Genomic DNA, 20,130 nt, shown 5'->3' on the forward strand with positions numbered 1-20,130 from the left:
TTGCTTCTTACTTAAGAGGTGAAATTTAAAACTGCAGTGGATGGTTTTCAGATTTGCTGTCATAGGGACCTTAGCAGCTACTTTCAGATTACAGCTGAGAAGCTGGCCTTTGATCTCAGTCCTTAATCACTTCTCTCTTTTGATGGATTTGAAACACAGCAATACAGATGAAATAATACCAGTAAAAGTGCTTGGGAATTTAAGAAGATATTGCAAATATGCCACAGCACGGGGGTCTTGAATTTCACTTTCTATATCGTGTACTAAGTTCAAGTATCCTGCTCCAAGTGTGGCCAAACATGCAAATATTTGCTTTCTGAGTAATTTGCCCTAATGACTTTGAAGCATTTTTAAGAAACAGTGGTGACATTGTTCTGCCCTGGCAGAAAACATGTCCCTTGTTATGTCCACAGAGATCCCCGTAGTCTGCAGGCACATTATTAAGACATGGGTGCTGCACAGTATTTGCTAATCTTGCCTTCTATGTGACACAATGTTAGGTATATAGGCTGTCACATCACCCAAGCCTTTGTGACAAACCTCTCAGGCGCCACTCTTAGTTAAACACTAGGAGTAAAACTGGAAATGTTTTAACTTCTGAAGTAATATCCTCTTCTGTGGACCCTTCTCCTCCTTGGTTTTGATCAGGCTGAAAGCATCAGACCATTGGGAAAGTTTGGAGTGATCACAAATGTGAAAGCTGTTCATTGCAAGTTATGTTTTCATAGCTATCATATCATATCATATCATATCAATTATCGTCGATAATTTAAATCTGTTCAGCCAGAAAATAGAAAATTTCAGCAATCACAGGAGCACAAGCGGTGCGTACCTGTCTTTCCTTTGCCCATTCTTCAGGCATTCACCTTTAGCAGTGAGATTTTGGTACCACTATGGGGTGTAGTTTGGGCAGCCCAAACGATAGGAGCATGGATATCATCTTCAACAAGCATGAAGTTTCTCTACTAGGGAAAGAATGAGAAGACTTCCCTGGGATGAAGGGAGAGAAGGGTAGAAGACTGATTGCTAGTCACTTAGAAAAAGTATCTTCTAAGAGTTGTCAACATGTTTCTTTGTTGGTTTATAATTCAGTGTACTTTTAGACTTTTTTTTCTCTTGTAACAAAGCACTACAAATTATTTTCTAGGAAAATACACCCCAACCAATGTTATTATTTTTCCAAACACTAAAAAAGGTGTTTATTGCAAATCTGGAAATAAAATTAAAGATTTGTTATGCTTAAAATGTTTATAATTTTCAAATCTGTAACTGTTAATGTGTAAAAGGAGACGTTTAGGTCAGTGTAGTCCAGTTAAATATTGATATTATGAATTGTGCTCCTATTTGGGGCTCCCTTTTATTCATTTACTTAACAAACATTTAATACTCCTGTGTGTGTTTTACTTCTGTGAGAAGGTCAGTGAGAGAGATGGGGCATTTGATGTAAAAAGACAAGAGCTGATAGTAGTCTCAACTTTATTCAAAAAGATAGAACAAATTAAAAGACTAACATAGGTGTCATTAAGACTTCCAGGCGAAGGTGAATTTTAAAATGAGTTTTGAAAAAGTGAACTTGTACTGGTAGAGGAAGGGAGATGTATGCTTGGCTGAAAGAGAAGCAAAAGACACAGTGGTAGAATGGGTAATGTATTAACGCGACAGAAACATGCCAGGAAACAATTCATGCTGTTAAAGCACTGTAAAAGTATTTATGAAGCACCTAGGAACATCTTTCCCAATCCAGAGTGGTTAAATATTTCTTTTATATGTATAGATACAGCTCAGTGAGGGGAGGAGGCTAGAGAGAATTTTCAGGATTTGCTTCCAATTTTTAAGTTGCATGATTTTATATCAAAAGGCTGTTAAATATTAAATTTCTTGCTTTAAAAATAGTCCACTTACTAATTCTAAATGTGCATAAATGTAAACGGTTGGTGAAATATTGATTTCTATTTTGAATAAAATAGTTCATATATATTCAAGAAGAAGCAGCTGTCTTGAGACTTTGTAAGGCATTATAAGGCTTTATGAACCTTCTTCTAGAGAAGATAGGAAAAATTAAAACATATCCTTTTGGTAGAGTTTGTAACCACATCATTAAACATCATAGCTTACTTGATTCCTACAGTACATGGTTCAAAGTATATGGAACGTTCGATGAAAAATTACCACATTATACAAAATCATTAGTTTAGTCTATATAAGAATAATTCAGGCAACTTGGAAGGCTTTGCTTGATACATCTCAGCTACCAGTCTAATCTTGTTACTGATATTGAAGCTCCATCTTTTTTAATACTTTCACCCAAATCTTTAATATCTTAAATGTTTAGATTATGCTCCTCTTTAACATGAATGGAGAAATCATCTCCACTCCTCCATTGTTGTCCTAATATTGTGGTTCAGTCAATTAATTTTTTTAGAAAGGTTTAAACAATATCTTCACCTATAGCTGAAAGGTAAAAATAATTTCACTGAATGCCGATAATGCCTCTCAGATACTGAAGTGTAGGGCTCCAATATTTAGTAACATACCCTAGGCTCGTGAGCTCTGGGATAAAGACTTATTCAAAACAGGATTGGTAGAAAAAGCATTGTGGGGCTCTTGTGGAAATCAACAATCCAAAAGTGCCAATCGCAGATTTGAGTTCATAGGGCTTTGGACAGCAATATAGAGTGATAGAGTATTTCAGGAATGCTGTTTTTAACGAAAAAATGACAAAGCATTTTTACTTTTTTCAAAAAATGACAAATTGAAAAGTGAGTTATATCAAATGTAACGTGGTTAATTCCTAAGTATTGATATCTTCTACTTCCTGTTTTCCCCAAATGATCACTTTCATTTCAGTACATTTCTTAAACATTTAATATTTAATATGTAGCATATGGATGGATGATACAATAATCAAGTCTGGACCCTACCAGTGAAGAGTTTAAAACCTATTTGGAAGAGAAAATATGCACACACAAAACAAATAACAAATGAGGAAGGACAGGACTATTAAAATAATTAGATATATAATGTTGTAGAGGAAATTCAATGGGGGAATGAAGTTCAACCCATAATAGTCTATAACAAAGTCTTGATTTTTAAAAATATCATAATTGGCTTCAAAAATCTGTGGTGTGGGGAGAGGGAAGGGTAAGCTGGGACGAAGTGAGAGAGTGGCATTGACATATATACACTACCAAATGTAAAATAGATAGCTAGTGGGAAGCAGCTGCATAGCACAGGGAGATCAGCTTGGTGCTTTGTGACCACCTAGAGGGGTGGGATAGAGAGGGTGGGAGGGAGACCCAAGAGGGAGGACATATGGGGATATATGTATACGTATAGCTGATTCACTTTGTTATACAGCAGCAACTAACACAACAATGTAAAGCAATTATACTCCAATGAAGATGTTAAAAAAAAATCTATGGTGTGTTTGCTATGCTCATCTCAGTGGGAAACAATTTCTTCCAAAATCTGTAATATGGTTTCAAAGATAGTATGTATCATATTGAAAGCCATTCTTTTTTTTCCCCCCCTCCCCTTGAAAGCCATTCTTGATTATCTATTATAAAGCTGAGGGAAACATTTTCAAAATAGTAAAAATTAAAAAGAATTATAAATGAAGCAAAATGTTTGTTCTTACTGGAACACTCATGAATAATGAAAAACTGTGGATAACTTATTAAATTTAAAACATCCATACTGGTGTAAAATGAGCCATTTTGATTGATGTGTTTCCAGTGAATTGTAAATGCTGCAAGGATGGCTAATTGTTTTCTGTAAATGATTATGAAAAAAAAAATCTGTTAGCCAAGTGAATCCTTCTTGGTTTAAGCAATTACAAAAGTAATGTTTACCTGTTCTGCTGGTGAAGCGAGGTCGTTAGCAACTTTAGTGTTCGGTGTGAATAGGAAGACCGAGAGGGGGAAAATCAAAGACATTCATTGAGTAATGCAAAAATTCTCCTATGTAGAGACATTTTACACAGCAGGAACTTCAGTCCATGTGTAAAGGAGGCTGCTTGCATGGTGAAAAACAAAACAACACTGCCCCCTCCCCTGCTCCTCCTTGGCCTCGCCCCCCCTCACTCCATTGACATGCATAGCTGGCCTGGTAGGTGTAAAAATAGACTGGCAGAGCCTGAATTGGAAATGGTCACTGAAGGCAGCCTGCAGTTGCTCGGGTTTTGAGTTCTCTCTGACACCAGCAAGCCGGCCAGCAGATGGGGAGAACTGGTGAGGGGCGTGTAGGGGAACTGAGCAGAGGAGCCAAGGATCGTCTGATGAATCGTCCACGTTAGTATCCCCCTGGGAGCCCTGGACAGAGCACAGAGGGCAAGGACGGCCCCACTGACAGCAGGAACCGTAGAACTGAGATGGGTAATGCAGCTCTCTGCCCGTCTTGTCATGCGGATAAGAGTGTAAGAGCACAGGGACACTTGCAGGAGTTGGACAAAACCCCAGACTACTATGGCTGTAACAGTGAGGACACCGAAGAACTTGGGGTGCGGGTAAGTTCTAAGTCACAGGCTGGAGGAGAGGAGGATGGTGGCCCGAGAATCAACACTGGACCTCATTGGTTAAAACTCCAAACTTCCTGGAAGGAAGTTGACAGAATAAAACCAATGTGATCAAACCAGCTGACTGCCTCTGATTCAGTGGCCTGCTGCTGTTTCCTCTTCGTGTTCTGCAATGTTCATGTTTGTTCCTTCTGAGCTGGCTTTAGCTGTGAACTGACAGTTGGGAATAAGCAAGGATGCCGTCTCTTTAATTTAAAGTTTTGTCCAAAGTTGAACATATATTTTATTATGGAGTGACTTGCAGCAATATTGCAGAGATTCACTTACATTCAGGCTGTTAAATTATTTTGCCTGTTCATATATTCATAGTTCATTTTTCATTAGGATTAAAAAGCACATACTAACTTCTCAGTTTCAACCTATAAAGGTGTTTTTCTTCTAATATTTAACTAACTTCAGTGAAAAGGCCTTTAAATACTGTTCTGATTATGATGATAATATTTTGTGCAGAGGCCTAAAAGTCGAGCCATCAAATATCTAAGTTGACTTTCAGACTTTAATAATTCATAGTCATGGTATGTTTCTTAAAATAATTACAAAGGCTTATTGTGATTTTTTTGGGGGGGGGGAGGGCCAAAAATCTTTCTGAAATATTTTGATTTTCCTATTTGCTGGAGGATAAAGTTTACCTTTCATCTGTCAGTTGCAGGAATTTGACCTTATTGCAAGTCATGTATTTCAGAGCGTAGCCATGAAACTAAGATAAGGAAGATTCTGAATCAAAGAAACATACTCTGTACTTTGAAGTGTGTGCCCGATATTTCCAGGAGTGAGGACTTTGAGGTGACTCCCTACTGTCTTTGGCTTTTACTCTGACCTGGATGAATTTCATAATTTCGTAGCATTGAAATTCTGTCAGACCACAGTGAAACTGAAAGAGAAACTAAGAACTTATCAGTAAAAACAACGTGCAGAGCCAGTGTTTGCAGATAGCTGCAGTGAAAAGAAAGTCTGTCAGCACTGTAGTGCAAATGAGGACGGTGCTTCCCGAATTGGAAAGAGGCCACCCCAGGCAAGAGATTAAGCAAAAGGGTGGGGAGGGGGGCACACCTGCCTTAACAACCGCACCGCCCAGGTTTGTGACCAGGGGCTGTTGCAGTTCTCATTCTGGGTTATGGTTTATGGTTTAAATTATCCACATCCAACAGGAGCATCATTCGGGATTTCTGAGCGGCCACTTCGAGTGCAATTTCTGGACTGAAGGGGCGAAAAAAGGTGAACTTTTGGGTAACTGTTTAGTAGCTCTACAAGCTTGCTTAGTTGCAATATATGAATATATTCTCCAAGAAGTGACTACCTTGCTTAAAAGGTAGTTTCTAGGAATTTTTTTCATTAATTTAACATTGAGACCATTCTTTAAAATGTTAGTTAATAACTCCCTCAATATTTTTAAGTTACACAAGTGTGTTCCCTGTTTTCACCTCTTAAAAACCATTAAGAAAAATGTAAAGCATGAAAATAAATTAGAGGTACTTTAAAAATTAAATATAAAAGCCTATTTTTAAAACGTAGAGAACAGAAGTGATGATATTTTGATGCACTGATAGGTTCTTTTAGGTAAAGAAGAGCAAGATTTAGCATGATTTTGAGATCCAAGGGCTGAAATAAGAAATTCATTCAAAACTTTCGAGTTCAGAAAATGATTAAAAACTTTTTAAGAAGAAATAATCAATAGCGATATCATTCCCCTGTTAAAATCCTCCTATCCATTTTAATATAGATATTAGCCCTGAAAAAAATTTGAGTTGATATTTAAAAAATTACTACAATCTGATTTCTCTGAATTAAATAATATAACCTGCTGATTATTGAATAATCTCTTCTGTCAAAGATTTTATGGACAGAAGCATATAATGATTGTTGTGACATGGAAAGGTATGGTAGAAGTGGAAATGCACCTGTTGTCTACTTTCTGAAGTGATATTTTACTCAGGATTTCACCACTTTAGACATGGGCAAAAAAAAAAAGCTAATACCAAAGATGACAAGCAAAATATGTGGTTCTATCTAGCTTTAAGTTTCCCAAATTTAAGAACTCTATCGTCTTTCTTTACTTTTAAATGGGTACTGTAAGACTGAAGCCACTCACTCCTTACATCATCTAGATACATTTCATAATTAGTCCCTTTTCATCATTCATGCTTGTCATTATTAATGATTAAGTTAAGAGGTTCAGAACTTACTAACTTTTATTTTTATAATAATCTTTTTTTGGGGGAAAAAACAGAAACAGAGGTCCTTAGCACTTTTTTTTCTTCTGGAAATTAACTTAGAAATATTTCATAGAGTTTATTGTGTTTGAGAGACAAAAATTTCAACTAAATAAATTTCCAGGTTTATTCATAATCGGAACTAAACTCATGGGAAAAAATATAAATTTAAAGTTCTAAAACTGCTGGGCTTTCTGTAAATTAATACTTCATTCTTTTCTATAAGTTTTATTTAGAATTTTGAATAGTCTGACATTTGTTTGTATATATAAATATAGCAATGAGGAATAAATCAGTTACCAGGAATTGTTGAAAGTAAGCGAACAAAAATAATTTCTTCTAGAACAATATTATAGTATGTGCATATTTGAAATTCCACTTAATAGGCTTATACATTTTTTATAAGATAAAAAAAATGAGACCATAATTATTTCCAGATATGTTACATAATTAAACCCAGAAATTATACCACAAAAAAGTAGAAAATGAACCTAAAGATTATTGTGGCAATATAATAATTTCCTAAGTTTTAAAGTAAATTTAAAAGATTATAGCGGGACTTCCCTGGTGGCACAGTGGATAACACTCTGCACTCCCAATGCAGGGGGCCCGGGTTCGATCCCTGGTCAGGGAACTAGATCCCACATGCATGCCGCAACTAAGAGTTCGCATGCCGCAACTAAAGAGCCCGTGTTCCGCAACTTAGGAGCCGGGGAGCCAAAACTAAGGAATCCTGGAGCCGCAACTAAGGAGCCCGCCTGCCGCCACTAAGACCTGGCACAACCAAAATAAATAAATAAATAAATAAATATTAAAAAAAAAGATTATAGCAAAAATGATGAATAGCTAATATGCCCCCAAATTTTAAAGTTCTATAACTGGACAAATAATATTTTATAATGTGTATTCAAATTAATACTTAAATTCCAGAGCCAAGTCCAGCAAACTCTTTCTGTAAAGGGTCCGAGAGTGGATATTATAGACTTTGTGGGCACATGGTCTCTGTCGCTGCTCCTCAGCTCTGTTGGTTGCAGGGCAAATGCAGCCTTAGGCAGCAGGGCAACAAATCGACCTGGCTGTTGTCCAACAATTACTAAATTTTTCTATTATTAAATTTTCGATTGCTAAATTTTTCAGTCACTAAATATTAATTTTAGTATTCTTTTCCTATTTTGTAAGATATACATTAAAACAATAATAAAATATTCTGTCTGTTAACAAAGATATAAAATATAATAATATTCAGTCTTAGAAGAGTGTGTTGAGACTGGTAGACATTCCAGGGTATGCTGTAAATTTTTCTAAATATTTGGAAAGCAATTTGGAAATACATTTCAAACTAGTTACAGTGTCTCTTTTTCATTTTGCTAGTGCAGCCAGGACTCTAGTGGCAGGGAGATACTTGCATGGAGAAAAAGAGTAGGCAAACCTTCTGGGCAGACTCTCACCCCCGACCACAGATAAAGAACTGCACTGGACTCCAACCCCTATGTTGTGAGTATTCCCAAGTTCATCCCTCCCTTCACTCAAACTTTAAGGGCACGAGAGAGCTCTACTTCCAGAGAGACCTTATTCCAAATCTACTGAGAAAAAATGTCTGCCTTCCTAATGAAGATATAAGGCTCATGAGCCTATGTTAGGGTTTTCCTCTGAAATGTGGTTGCCTCTTAACATTAGTCCTTAAAGGACTCCAAGATCTGCTATTATCACAATCAGCTTGACAGTTCCAAAAAGAGAAAGCATGTGGGGTAGTAGAGAGTTGAGAACAAAATTCAGCTGTACTAAAATTCTTATTCAGAGTAAGTCCTAGTGATATTTCTAAATATTTCTGTTGATCACAGAAGGGAAAACTGCATGATCTCTCAGATACCTTTTCCTTTTCCTTTTTACAGATGATGGGTATATATATTCCAGTTTTGCTTATGAAAGAAGAAGCTCTCAGAGATGCTTTATAGAGTTTGTCCTGGATTCTTAGGGGAGCTCTGTCTGGGACATGAGTCCGCAAAGCCATGCAAGGGCTAAGCGGGCTCCAGAGAGACGGCTTCTTGACCGTGCTTTGGTAAAGTGCAGACTAGAACAGCGTCAGGAATAGATCCTCTTTTCTTGTTCTTCTTGGCTTGTATTTTTGTCATGGCATCATTTATAGATTTGCAAATTGTTCTAAGTGTTCTTTATATTTGTCTTGCATTGAGATCATGTACTTTTCACTGTAGTTTCTTTTTTTTTTTAACATCTTTATTGGAGTATAATTGCTTTACAATGGTGTGTTAGTTTCTGCTTTATAACAAAGTGAATCAGTTATATATATACATATGTTCCCATATCTCTTCCCTCTTGCGTCTCCCTCCCTCCCACCCTCCCTATCCCACCCCTCTAGGTGGTCCCAAAGCACCGAGCTGATCTCCCTGTGCTATGCGGCTGCTTCCCACTAGCTATCTATTTTACGTTTGGTAGTGTATATATGAGGATATGCGGAGGGGGAAGGGTAAGCTGTGACAAAGTGAGAGAGTGGCATGGACATATATTCACCGTAGTTTCTTTACCATATCAGATTAATTTGCTTTGTCCCAAGAGCAAAACCATAAATGTGATGCTTCATCACAAATATTACCTAGATTATCTGTCCTAGATGACTTTTAAATTGTTATCCTCCTCGTTTTAGCAGTTTTTTCTCAGAGATTTTTATTTTCTTGTTTCATTTATTTAAACATTTTTTCAGTTATAGTAAAAAATTTTATCTTCTTTATTTCAGCCTTCTTGTTATTGTATACATTTTCTTGTGACCTTAGCCCCTGGGCATTGAACTCTGGTGTTTTTGTGAGAACAATTCAGTACTTTTCTGCTGTGCTGAATCAAGAGGTAGTAAGTCAATCAGCAAATATTTATTGAGCTAGGTATCGATCTAAATGCTGGCCATATGTGGATGAGACAGCGTATGGGGAGACAAACATTAAAGTTGCATAGGGAGGTGGGGGCAACGTGCTGCCCGGCTGAGGTAGGAATGTGCTGGGTGAGTCCAAGGGACAAAAAGGCCGCATGGTTGCAGCATCGCAAACAGAGAAGAAAGGGGCTGGCAGTGAGGTCTGAGAGGCAGGCACAGGCCTACCTTGGCAGAAGTTTAGATTGCTTTCTAAATGTAGTGGGCCTTGGTAAAGGACTTTGGATTTCATTCAAAGTACAGTGGGAGACCTCTGGAGGGTTTTAGAGAAATAGGAGAACCTCATTTATGCTTCAAAAGATCTTTCTCGAGTGAGCTTTCTCCTCCTCCCTCCCTCTCTGTGCCTCTGTCTCTATCTCTCTCTTTCTCTGTGTCTCTATCTCTGCTTGGTGGAGAATGGATTGTACATTCCATCAACGGAGGCCAACTTAAGCTGTCCCAGAAACCCCTGAGGTGAACGATGATGTAGGATTAAATTAGGGTGTTAATAGTGGTGGTGAGAGAAGTGATCAGATTCCGGATGTATTTTTGTTTTTATTGAAGGATTGTTTTGGCTCTTGAATGAAAGAGAAGGGGTTATTGGCTTAAGCAACTGGGTACAAGATGGTGCTATTTACTAAGGTGGAGTGGTGTGTGTGTGTGTGTGCTCACGGTGTGTGTGTGTGTGAAAGAAAGAGAGATGGTTCTTTATCTGTGAAGCACATAGTATGTCAAGAGAGTTAAACTTTTCTTCAATTTTGAGTTCTAAGAGGATAGAAATAAGAGACTTTAAATGATATTGTGAACATTATCTTTGGTAGCCTTTTTTATAACTGTTATAAGAAAACTTTCTTCCTATAGTTTTGTTATTAACCCTAAAAAGGTCCAAGAGTATGATGAAAATCATTCTGGTAAAGCATTTTTAAAAATATGAAATGATATAGAGCATGGTTATGTAACTTTTGGATAATTTATTTAAAGATAAACATTGAAAGAAGATAAGATATGGCTTCTGTCGTCTAGGAACTTTCAATCTAGTCTTAGAAGCAGGACTTATCCACATGTAATCAATTAACTATTAAAGTCAATAGGAGAGTAGGTGGCAGTGTAAGTGATGAAATGAGTACCTAAAAGATGACAAGGAAGAAGAGGAACAGTACAGATCATACTGTTTTGGGAATGTCTCATGGACAGGGCTGAGATTCAGCTAGTATAGAGCAGAACAGCTGTACCAATTGTTTATACTTTGAAATGATTCCATGCAGACTAATTAAATAGCCGCTTCTATGAGCCCACCAAGCTGCTTCTTCTACTGTGGCTACCTGGAGCCCATCCTCAGGATTCCCCCGTCCACTTCCAACCCCAAAATGAACAAATAGAGGAATGATGCCCGGACTAGCTGGGGGCCTCCAGGACCACCTTCCTCTAGTGCTACAGACAATGTCCGTTGTGATTGGCTGGTGTGTGAAGTGTACCAGCTGTTAAATATTTTGAACATCCATTCTGCTAATGGAGAAGTTGGAGCCTGTAGTAGATTTTTAAAAATTTTATTTTTAAATTTTTTTATTGCAGTAGAGTTGGTGTACAATATTATATAAGTTTCAAGTATACGACATAGTTAGTGATTCACAATTCTTAAAGGTTATACTCGATTTATAGTTATAAAATATTGGCTATATTCCCTGTGCTATATAATATATCCTTGTAGCTTACTTATTTTACATGTAGTAGTTTGCACCTCTTAATCCCCACCCCTAATTTGCTCTCCCCCACCACTGGTAATGACTAATTTGTTCTCTATATCTGTGAGTCTGTTTCTTTTTTGTTATACTCACTAGTTTGTTGTATTTTTTAGATTCCGCATATAAGTGATATCATACAGTATTTGTCTTTTTCTGTCTGACTTATTTCACTTAGCATATTACCCTTAAAGTCCGTCCAGGTTGCTGCAAATGGCAAAATTTAATTCCTTTTTTTATGGCCGAGTAGTATTCCATTGTATAGATGTGCTAGCTTACAGTAGATCTTGGAAGCAGAGTACAATCTTGGTTCCTGTTGGGAAGAAGGCACATTCAGTAAGCATTTATTGAGCATTTATTAAGTGCCAGGCACTGGGCTTACCAAGATGAACAAGACATGCAATTTTGGCTTGAAGGAGCGTAATCCAAGGATGGACAAAGCAGGAGTCCCAAGATGGTGTTACAGTGTGGTGAGAAAGCACAGTGTATTGTGGAATACCTGAGAATGACAACTCAGTCTCAGAGGGTTACAGAAAAGTCAAATCTTGAAGCATTATGAGCAGATCACAAGCTCAGTCTTGGAGTCAATAGTAACATTAGAATGAGAGAAGCAGTGTATGAATCCCCATGGCTGTAACACCTCGTTTTTTTGGACACGTGTGGAATTCATGAAATTTGGTTAATATAAATGGGATCAGACTATCAAGAGCTTCATACGCCAAGCTTCAGAATTTGGACTCTGTTCTACTGAAAGACCACTGACAAAGGCTGTTTTAGGAGAACCAGTTAGGTTGTGGTTTGCGTATCAGAAGCTCCACTCTCTTTGCAGTGCCTAACCAAGCACCTAGTACCTAACAGATGCTCAATAAATATTTTTGGAAAACTTGAATAAATTAATGACTAAGAAACCACCCAAGACAGCGAATCTAGTTGTGGGCACTTTCCAGCTGCAGGTGACAAGCCTCCAGATGAAACCAAAGGCTGTGAAAATTGAAAAAGTGATAGAGATACAAAAGACATTTCTAAAAATATTTAAGGAACCTGGAAAAACTGAGAATTAAAACTAAGAAGATTTAATTATAACCTTCTGCTGAAAACAAAAAACGTACCCTACTGCAAGTACACACACATTACTGCTGTGAAATATTAATTGTATAAAACATATTTACTGTAATAATTCCTTGAATTATTATGCAATCTCTATATGAAATTGTACATAAAATGCAATAGATGCCTTTCAGTGAAATATTACACTGTGATAAGAGGAATTATTATTATAATATAAACAATCAATATCTAATACTATGTCCATTATATTTTTCTTTTAATGAGGTTCATCCAAACCAAACATAATTTGAACTATGTAATAATTTTAAGTCTTTCTTCTGTATTTAATAACATTGGTTCTACTGGATATACAGTGGCTTTTTCAGGGTCACATGTATGGTGGAGCTGAGAATACTCTGTGGAGAGAGAGCTGTCTTTTCAACCATGGTTTGCTTCCTTCCCACACAGACATCTGCTGTTTCTTACCCACTTTCAGTTGCTGCTTTGGATGGAATGCCCTCTTAATGGGTGAAACTTAAAATTTATTTTGCCATAAGAAATAGCTACTGGTTCCTTCATTTTCGTTTAAAGGCTTCGCTTTGAAATTTGGGGCATATTATATTACATTTGATTGTCAGACTTTTAAGAGCTTGACTTTTCAAAGCTTACATTCACGTCATATTTGTATGGGCTTATGTGACTATAGTAAAACTGTTTTGTACCTTTCTTTAAAATTTGCTTATAAGGTGTAAAAATACTACAACGATCATCGAAAGTATAATCATTTCAACGGCATCTTTGAGCTAATGAATCGTATCTAAAAGCTATGTGAAAGCCAGGTGTTGAACAGTAGAGATTGTGAGTTGAAACAGTGTTTTTGATGAATTATAAATGTTGCTGACATATTATTTTAAAATTTGGTTTTTTTTGTACTCTTTACCTACCTCAGTTATCAATGAGTTTCAAAAGGGGGCTTTGAAGTATAATCTTATGTTCTACTTGATACCGTAGCACTTTCTCTATCTAGTATAACAACTCTCTTAAATAAACACATCATGTACTTAAAATTAAATATCTAAGATTGTTAATTTGTCTAATGAGGAATTCTCACTTTATCACGGAAAAGATCACTCCAGGCAGAAATAATGTGTTAAAACTACAGTTGAGGTCTCTTCAGATTTGCTACATTAGAATCATATCTTTCTGGATTGTTAGCCTTCTGAAGGAAATTAGTTAGAAAGCATGTACTAAGACATCTAGTAAAACAGAAGTACATAGGAAAATCTGTGGCTCTTTTCTTTTTGAAAACCACTGGTCATCACATATAATTTTTTCTTTAGATTTACAAAAGGAAAAACTCCTTTTTCAGAAGTAAAGGACATTCAACAGTTTTCTGTTAGTAAGGTGTATGTTTCACAAAATTGTCCATATGTCTATAATACATAATTATTTCTTTAAAAACTGGCTTATCATATTCAGCTTCTTATGCATTCTTACATCATACATTCTGACTGCCTAAATGATTGAGGATGACATCAGGGATAAAGTGTTTTTGGGTTGTGTAATAAATACATAGAATGAAAGGTCTAGTTAATCCCTTATGTCATCACCTTCCAAAGTGTGTTCCATGAACTGCCCACATCAGAAGAATCACCTGGGGTGTTTTAAAGTGATGTAGCTTGCTGAGCCCTACTCCAGACCTCCAGAATTAGAATCTCTGAGGTGGGAGCTGAGAATATTTATTTAACAGATTAAGCATGATCTCTAAGTAACCCTTAAGTGCATTATTGTATGATAACCACTGCTTTATGTTCTTAGAGGCTGAAAGCCTTTTCTTTACTGAAAAGACGGGGCTGAATATGTAACAACTGCACATAAGGGCTTAAGAGTATTAAAATCCTTCACATCATATTAAGTTTCTTCTAATCCAGGTTAGTTCAACTGATTGCCAAATTCTGTTTCCTGGCAATTAAAGACACCAAGACCACACAGGACACGTGGGGACAGAGGCTGCTCTGCCAGCGAATGGGGCCTCCTACAGTCCTATGCATTATCTTAAAAGTAAGAAGGTGTCTGCATTGTATCGCAATGTGATTTTAAATCACAGTACTTAAAGTAAATTTAAGCTCCATTTCCTAAAACTAATAATTGCTGTACGACTATATAGAGTCCTTTCATTGTTTAAGCTTGTAAAGTTCCATCAGAAATCTAGGTGCTAACAACATAAGATGTTGTTATGAAAATGTGTCCCCCAGTTTTTTAAAAATCAGAATTTCATTCCACTATTGAGCAGCCAGCTTGAACAGTAAGATTGTTCTGAATGATTTGATCCTTTCATGGAATTGAAGTCCAGTACGATTTCCTGGCTGAATTCCACACTTCTGCCTAAAAAGTCATGCAGCATGTGAGAGATGATTAACAAAGTTCTTTTGGCCTCATTAAAATTTCTTAGTACATCAACTAATGTGAGGTGTCAAATATTCACTCCGTATATTTTCAATTTAAAAAATTATATATGCGTTTCTAAAAGACCTGTAAAATTAAGTATTAAATCAGTTTCTTCCACGAAAATAAATAATGAATTCCACTGTCTACGTGCTCTTTCTTTCTTTTGTTATATAATATATAAATACAGATTAAAGAATCAGTCTTTTCTTTGGTGTTGATTTGTGTAAACTCACCAATTAATTCTTTGAAGAATTAAACAGTGATCCAGATGGACATGTCAACTTTCATTTCTATTTAAAATGTGACCCAAGCATTTAGAGCTACGTGTCAGACCCTAGCCATAACACTGTCAGCCAAGTTATTGATACTGGGCTGCTTTCTGGTCTACCCCTAACCACTTGATTTTACATTGAGACTAGATCTATTCTATTCAGGATCAACAGTTGACTTAGATGTGGAAAATAGCAGGAGAATAAAAAATAAAGAAAATAAATAAATAAATGAAATGTGGAAATGTAGGGGAGGTTCTATATTAATTAATAATAATAATAGCTTTCATTTATTGAGCCCCTATTATTTGCCAGGTTCTGTAATGGTGCTCCACATACCATTTACATATATAAATTTCATTTACTCCTTATGATAGCTCTGTGAATCAAGTATTAAAATTTACTTTTATTCTGATGCTTTTGCAAATATGTTTGTATAAAAGGGTTTCATCTTCAAGGAATTCATGGAAAAGACTCTGACAAGTACAGGTTTCTGGTAACTGACTGTACTGCTGAACTGAATGAATAAGCATTTTCAGAACTCTAATGAAAAACTGATGAACTCATAAAAGTGCTAACAAAAGATCAAGATAAAAAAAAATTAATTACATGGGACTGAGCAAACTGATGAGGATGATTATAACTTTTGTGACTTTCTGTTTGAATTATTAAAAAAAATAAATCCCACAAGGAAAAAAAATAAAATTTACTTTTATTGAGTGTCTGCTATTCCAATGTACTCTTCTTAGGGATTTTACATATATTATCTAATTTAGTCCATATAATCCTATACATTTTATAGACAAGCAAACTGAGGCTTATTTGAGTTCAATACTTTGCTCACAGTCACACAACTCGTGGTAAGTGATAGAACCAGGATTGCAAAGATAGATTTTTCCCTTCTTCTTTCATTCTCTTCTCTTGTGATTTGATGACTATCTTTAGTGTTATGTTTAGATTCCTTTTTCTTTTTGTGTGTGTGTATTTGTTATAGATTTTTGGTTTTTGGTTACCATGAGGATTTTTTTAATAGCAGTCTATACGTATATGTGATTGTTTTAAGTTGCTGATCTCTTACTTTCAAATGCATTTTAAAAGCCCTGCATTTGTACTCTCCTTGAAAAAGTAGTTCGAAGCTCATTATATTAGACTAACTTTTTGAAGAAAGAGAGATGTAAAGAGGAGACATTACGGGAAGTTAAAAGTGGGTTGAATGATTTTCAACAATTGAACAAAATTGCCTGCTTGGAAAATTTCAAGTAAGATTGTCACTTATGCCCCATACCAAAAAAAAATTTCAGGTTACTAAAAGTTAAATGGAAAGAAAAGCAATTTTTTTTAAGCCAGAAGAAAATGAGGAGAAGTATTTTATTGATTTCAGGGTTGGAAGGCATGAACGCAATGGAATAAAAATCTAAAAGTAGAAGTTTATACTTTTCAATTTATAGAATTTAAAACTTCTAAAAGTCAAAAAGTATATTACAGAGAAAATAACAAACTTGGAAAAGTGTTATCTTGTCTGTATAAAGTTTTTAAAAATAAAAGAGACATTTGAAACTCTGAAAGGACAAAAAATGTTGACAAATCAAAGAAGATAAAAATTGTAATAGACATTAAATGTATGACTGAGCTTTTAAATTCTTCAGAAATGAAAAAGGTAAATCAAAACCGTTAAGATAGGCATATCAATTGAGCAAAGCAAATTTGAGCATGTGATTAAGTTGAGACAGGCTCTTCCACAAACAGTTATGGCAGCATCTTTTGCTCCAGCCTCTCTCAAGTATAGTTTTGCAATATTACAATATGTACCAAGAATCTACATCCTTTGACATCATTATTCCACCCTCAGGAATTTAAACAATGGACACAATCAAGACAAGGACAAAGACTTATGTACATAACTTTTTATCATAGCATTCTTGACAGCAATGAAAACAAAGGCACTAGTTCTACAAATAATTAGGGAAATCTAAAAACAATTGTAATCCATCTGTAAACTACTATATGAGATTTAGAATATCTTTCATGACTTCTGAATGGTGTAGGCAATACTTATTTGGCAATGTTAGTTTTTAAAAGTAGAAGACAGAGTATTATTATCCCAACTTTGTAAAAATATTATTTATATGCACAGATACAGTGTATGTGTAGAAAAATTCTAAAAGAAAATGCATCAAAATATGCAGTGTTAAGTTTGAGTAATGGGACTATGGCTGTTGGCTGATTTTTAAAAATTCACGTCTTAAATGTTCTGTGAGAATATGTATATGTTTTTATAATGATTCCCCTATGTTTTTTAAGAGAAGAGAGATTGTAAGAACAAAGAAGTAGTTAAAGAACCTAGAAAGTTTTATAGTTTTAGATAAATGCTCTGATGGAATATGTATTTCTGTATTTAGGTTTCATAACAAATTATTTTTTTATTTAATATTCTACACTTATTTAGCTTTTCAATTAATTTGGAGGAGAGGACTTTTTGTGGGTACATTTTACTAAATTTTTACAGGGAAAATAAGATTTACTATGATCATTTCTATAGGTGTAATCAACATTTAAATAGCAGGTGTGGTGATTAATTAAGAACAGCTGAGAGAGGTTTCATCCACCTTGGAAGCAGTCCAGGTTTAAATCCCACTCAGGAAAATATGTCAGTACGAGCTTGTAAAAGTCTGCATGCTGCTTTAAAAACAGAGGAACAAATGTTGTCTTTGAAGCCTACCGTGCTGTGGAGATTGATATTTTTTTTCTGTGCATGGTAGTAATAATAATGGTGATGGAGACATTGCTCTAGATTCACTTGTCGAGTATAATATGCAATAATATTTTGAAGTAATGTAACTGAGTCCCTTAAAGTCACAACTCTTGGGTTAGCAACATTAAAGAAAAGAAATCTTGGTAGTCCAGAGGTGTCAGTGGCAAATGTTCAAACTTTAGGCCCTACCCCTAGCGCAGGAAAGGGAATTGGGCATCAAGGGCAATCATAACATGATCACTGAGGCCAGGAATGTGATTGCAGTAGTTTTTACCCAGAACAGGAAGCAGCAGACACTTCTACAAATCATTCAACAGTGGAAAGGTATTTGGCATCTTTGGGTGGAGCTAGGGAAGTGGTACCACACGGTGGTATGATCATGGCCTCTGTAGTAAGACTGACTGGGTATCAATTGCAGCTCTGGCATTTATTACCAAATATCTGTGGACAAGTGCTTTAATCTCACTAAGCCTCAGTTTCTTCAATTGGGTGGTTTATGAGGATTAAATGAGAATATAAATGTTTTGACATACTACATTAATATTGTAGTAGTACGTGTGAGAAAGAAAGACAAAAAGTACAAACTATTATTCATTCCTTCAAGAAGTTGAGCAGCCAGAGTGTATGCACACAAAGCAAACTTCATGTCATGGACTCTCATGAGTAGATGAATGACTTAAAAGAAAAAGCAAGTCTAGGTGGCATGTAAAATTCTAATACGGTGTATGTCAGTTCATATTATGTAAGAAAATATTTTTTAAATTTAAGTAAAACAATCACTAAAACTACATAAATATAAACAAATCATGAAAAAATGATGAAAAATTGACTTGCTCAATGTGACTTTGACAATTATCTTCAAGCAAAATATAGTGAACAAAAGTGTAGTCACCCCAATCAAAACACATGTAATTAATTCTCTAACTTGAAATCATAACCAGAAGAGAAAGGCTTTAGGTCAGGCTAAATTTTTGTAATGATTACTTTACATAATTTGTGCTAAATTAATAGTTACATCTATGAAAAGATATTATTAGTAGAGCGAACTCAATTGCTGAAATATGCCACAATTCTTATATGTGGGAAAAAGAAACCAAATAGAAGTGGAGCTTCTCCAACTATAAAGGACTGTACCTTGTAGGGATGCCACAGGATTTTAATATATACCCAAGTTCTCTTCAAGCTTCACATTATGTTCTGGGTTCTCATTTTAAACATTGTTAATCAGAAATGGCACAATCCAAACATCTTTTGTTTTTTTTTAATTTTTATTTTTATAGAAGTATAGTTGATGTACAATATTATATAAATTACAGGTGTACAATACCATATAGTGATTCACAAGTTTTAAAGGTTACACTCCATTTATAAATAAATTTATAAAATGTTGGCTTATTCCCTGTGCTGTACATTATATCCTTTTAGCTTATTTTACACATAATAGTTTCTCTTTATCCTCTACTCCTAATTACCCCTCCTCCTTCCCTCTCCCCATTGGTAACCACTAGTTTGTTCTCTATATCTGTGAGTTTCCTTTTTTGTTATATTCACTAGTTTGTTGTATTTTTTTGATTCCACATATAAGTGATATCATACAGTATTTGTCTTTCTCTGTGTGACTTATTTCTCTGAGCATAATACCCTCCAAGTCTATCCATGTTGCTGCAAATGGCAAAATTTCATTCTTTTTTATGGCTGAGTAGTATTCCATTGTATGTATATACCATGGCTTCTTTATCCATTCATCTGTTGATATACACTTAGGTTGCTTCTATATCTTGGCAATTGTAAATAATGCTGCTGTGAACATTGGGGTGCATGTATCTTTTCAAATTCATGTTTTTGGGGTTTTTTTCAGATATATGCCCAGGAGTGGAATTGCTGGGTCATATGGTAGTTATATTTGTAGCTTTTTGAGAAACCTCTCTACAGTTTTCCACTGTGGCTGCACCAATTTACATTCCCACCAACAGTATACAAGGGTTCTCTTTTCTCCACATTTTTGCCATTTGTTATTTGTGTTCTTTTTGATGATAGCCATTCTGACAGGTGTGAGGTGATATCTCACTGTGATTTTGATTTGCATTTCCCTGATGATTAGTGATGTGTAGAGCATCTTTACATATGCCTGTTGGTCATCTGCATTTCCTTTTTGGAAAAATGTCTATTCAGTTC

At 35.6% G+C, this 20,130-nt stretch overlaps 1 protein-coding gene across 32 annotated transcripts in view; it reads left to right on the top strand.

The window, feature by feature from the left end:
• Positions 1-20,130, top strand: part of ANK2 (ankyrin 2) — a 688,006-nt gene that overhangs the window by 434,443 nt on the left and 233,433 nt on the right. For 9 of the 32 annotated variants that reach the window (XM_082389577.1, XM_082389592.1, XM_082389593.1 and 6 more), the window contains exon 1: positions 767-4,504. The exons of 9 other annotated variants lie outside the window; for them this stretch is intronic. In XM_082389577.1, the coding sequence (XP_082245703.1) occupies positions 4,370-4,504 (135 nt within the window). In that variant the 5' untranslated portion in view covers positions 767-4,369. Of the gene's footprint in view, positions 1-766; positions 4,505-20,130 lie in introns of those variants that run through there. 14 more of the 32 variants (XM_082389569.1, XM_082389576.1, XM_082389581.1 and 11 more) reach the window with 7 other exon arrangements.

The sequence above is a fragment of the Balaenoptera borealis genome (assembly GCF_965194805.1).
Source record: "Balaenoptera borealis genome assembly, chromosome: 4".
NCBI lineage: Eukaryota > Metazoa > Chordata > Mammalia > Artiodactyla > Balaenopteridae > Balaenoptera > Balaenoptera borealis.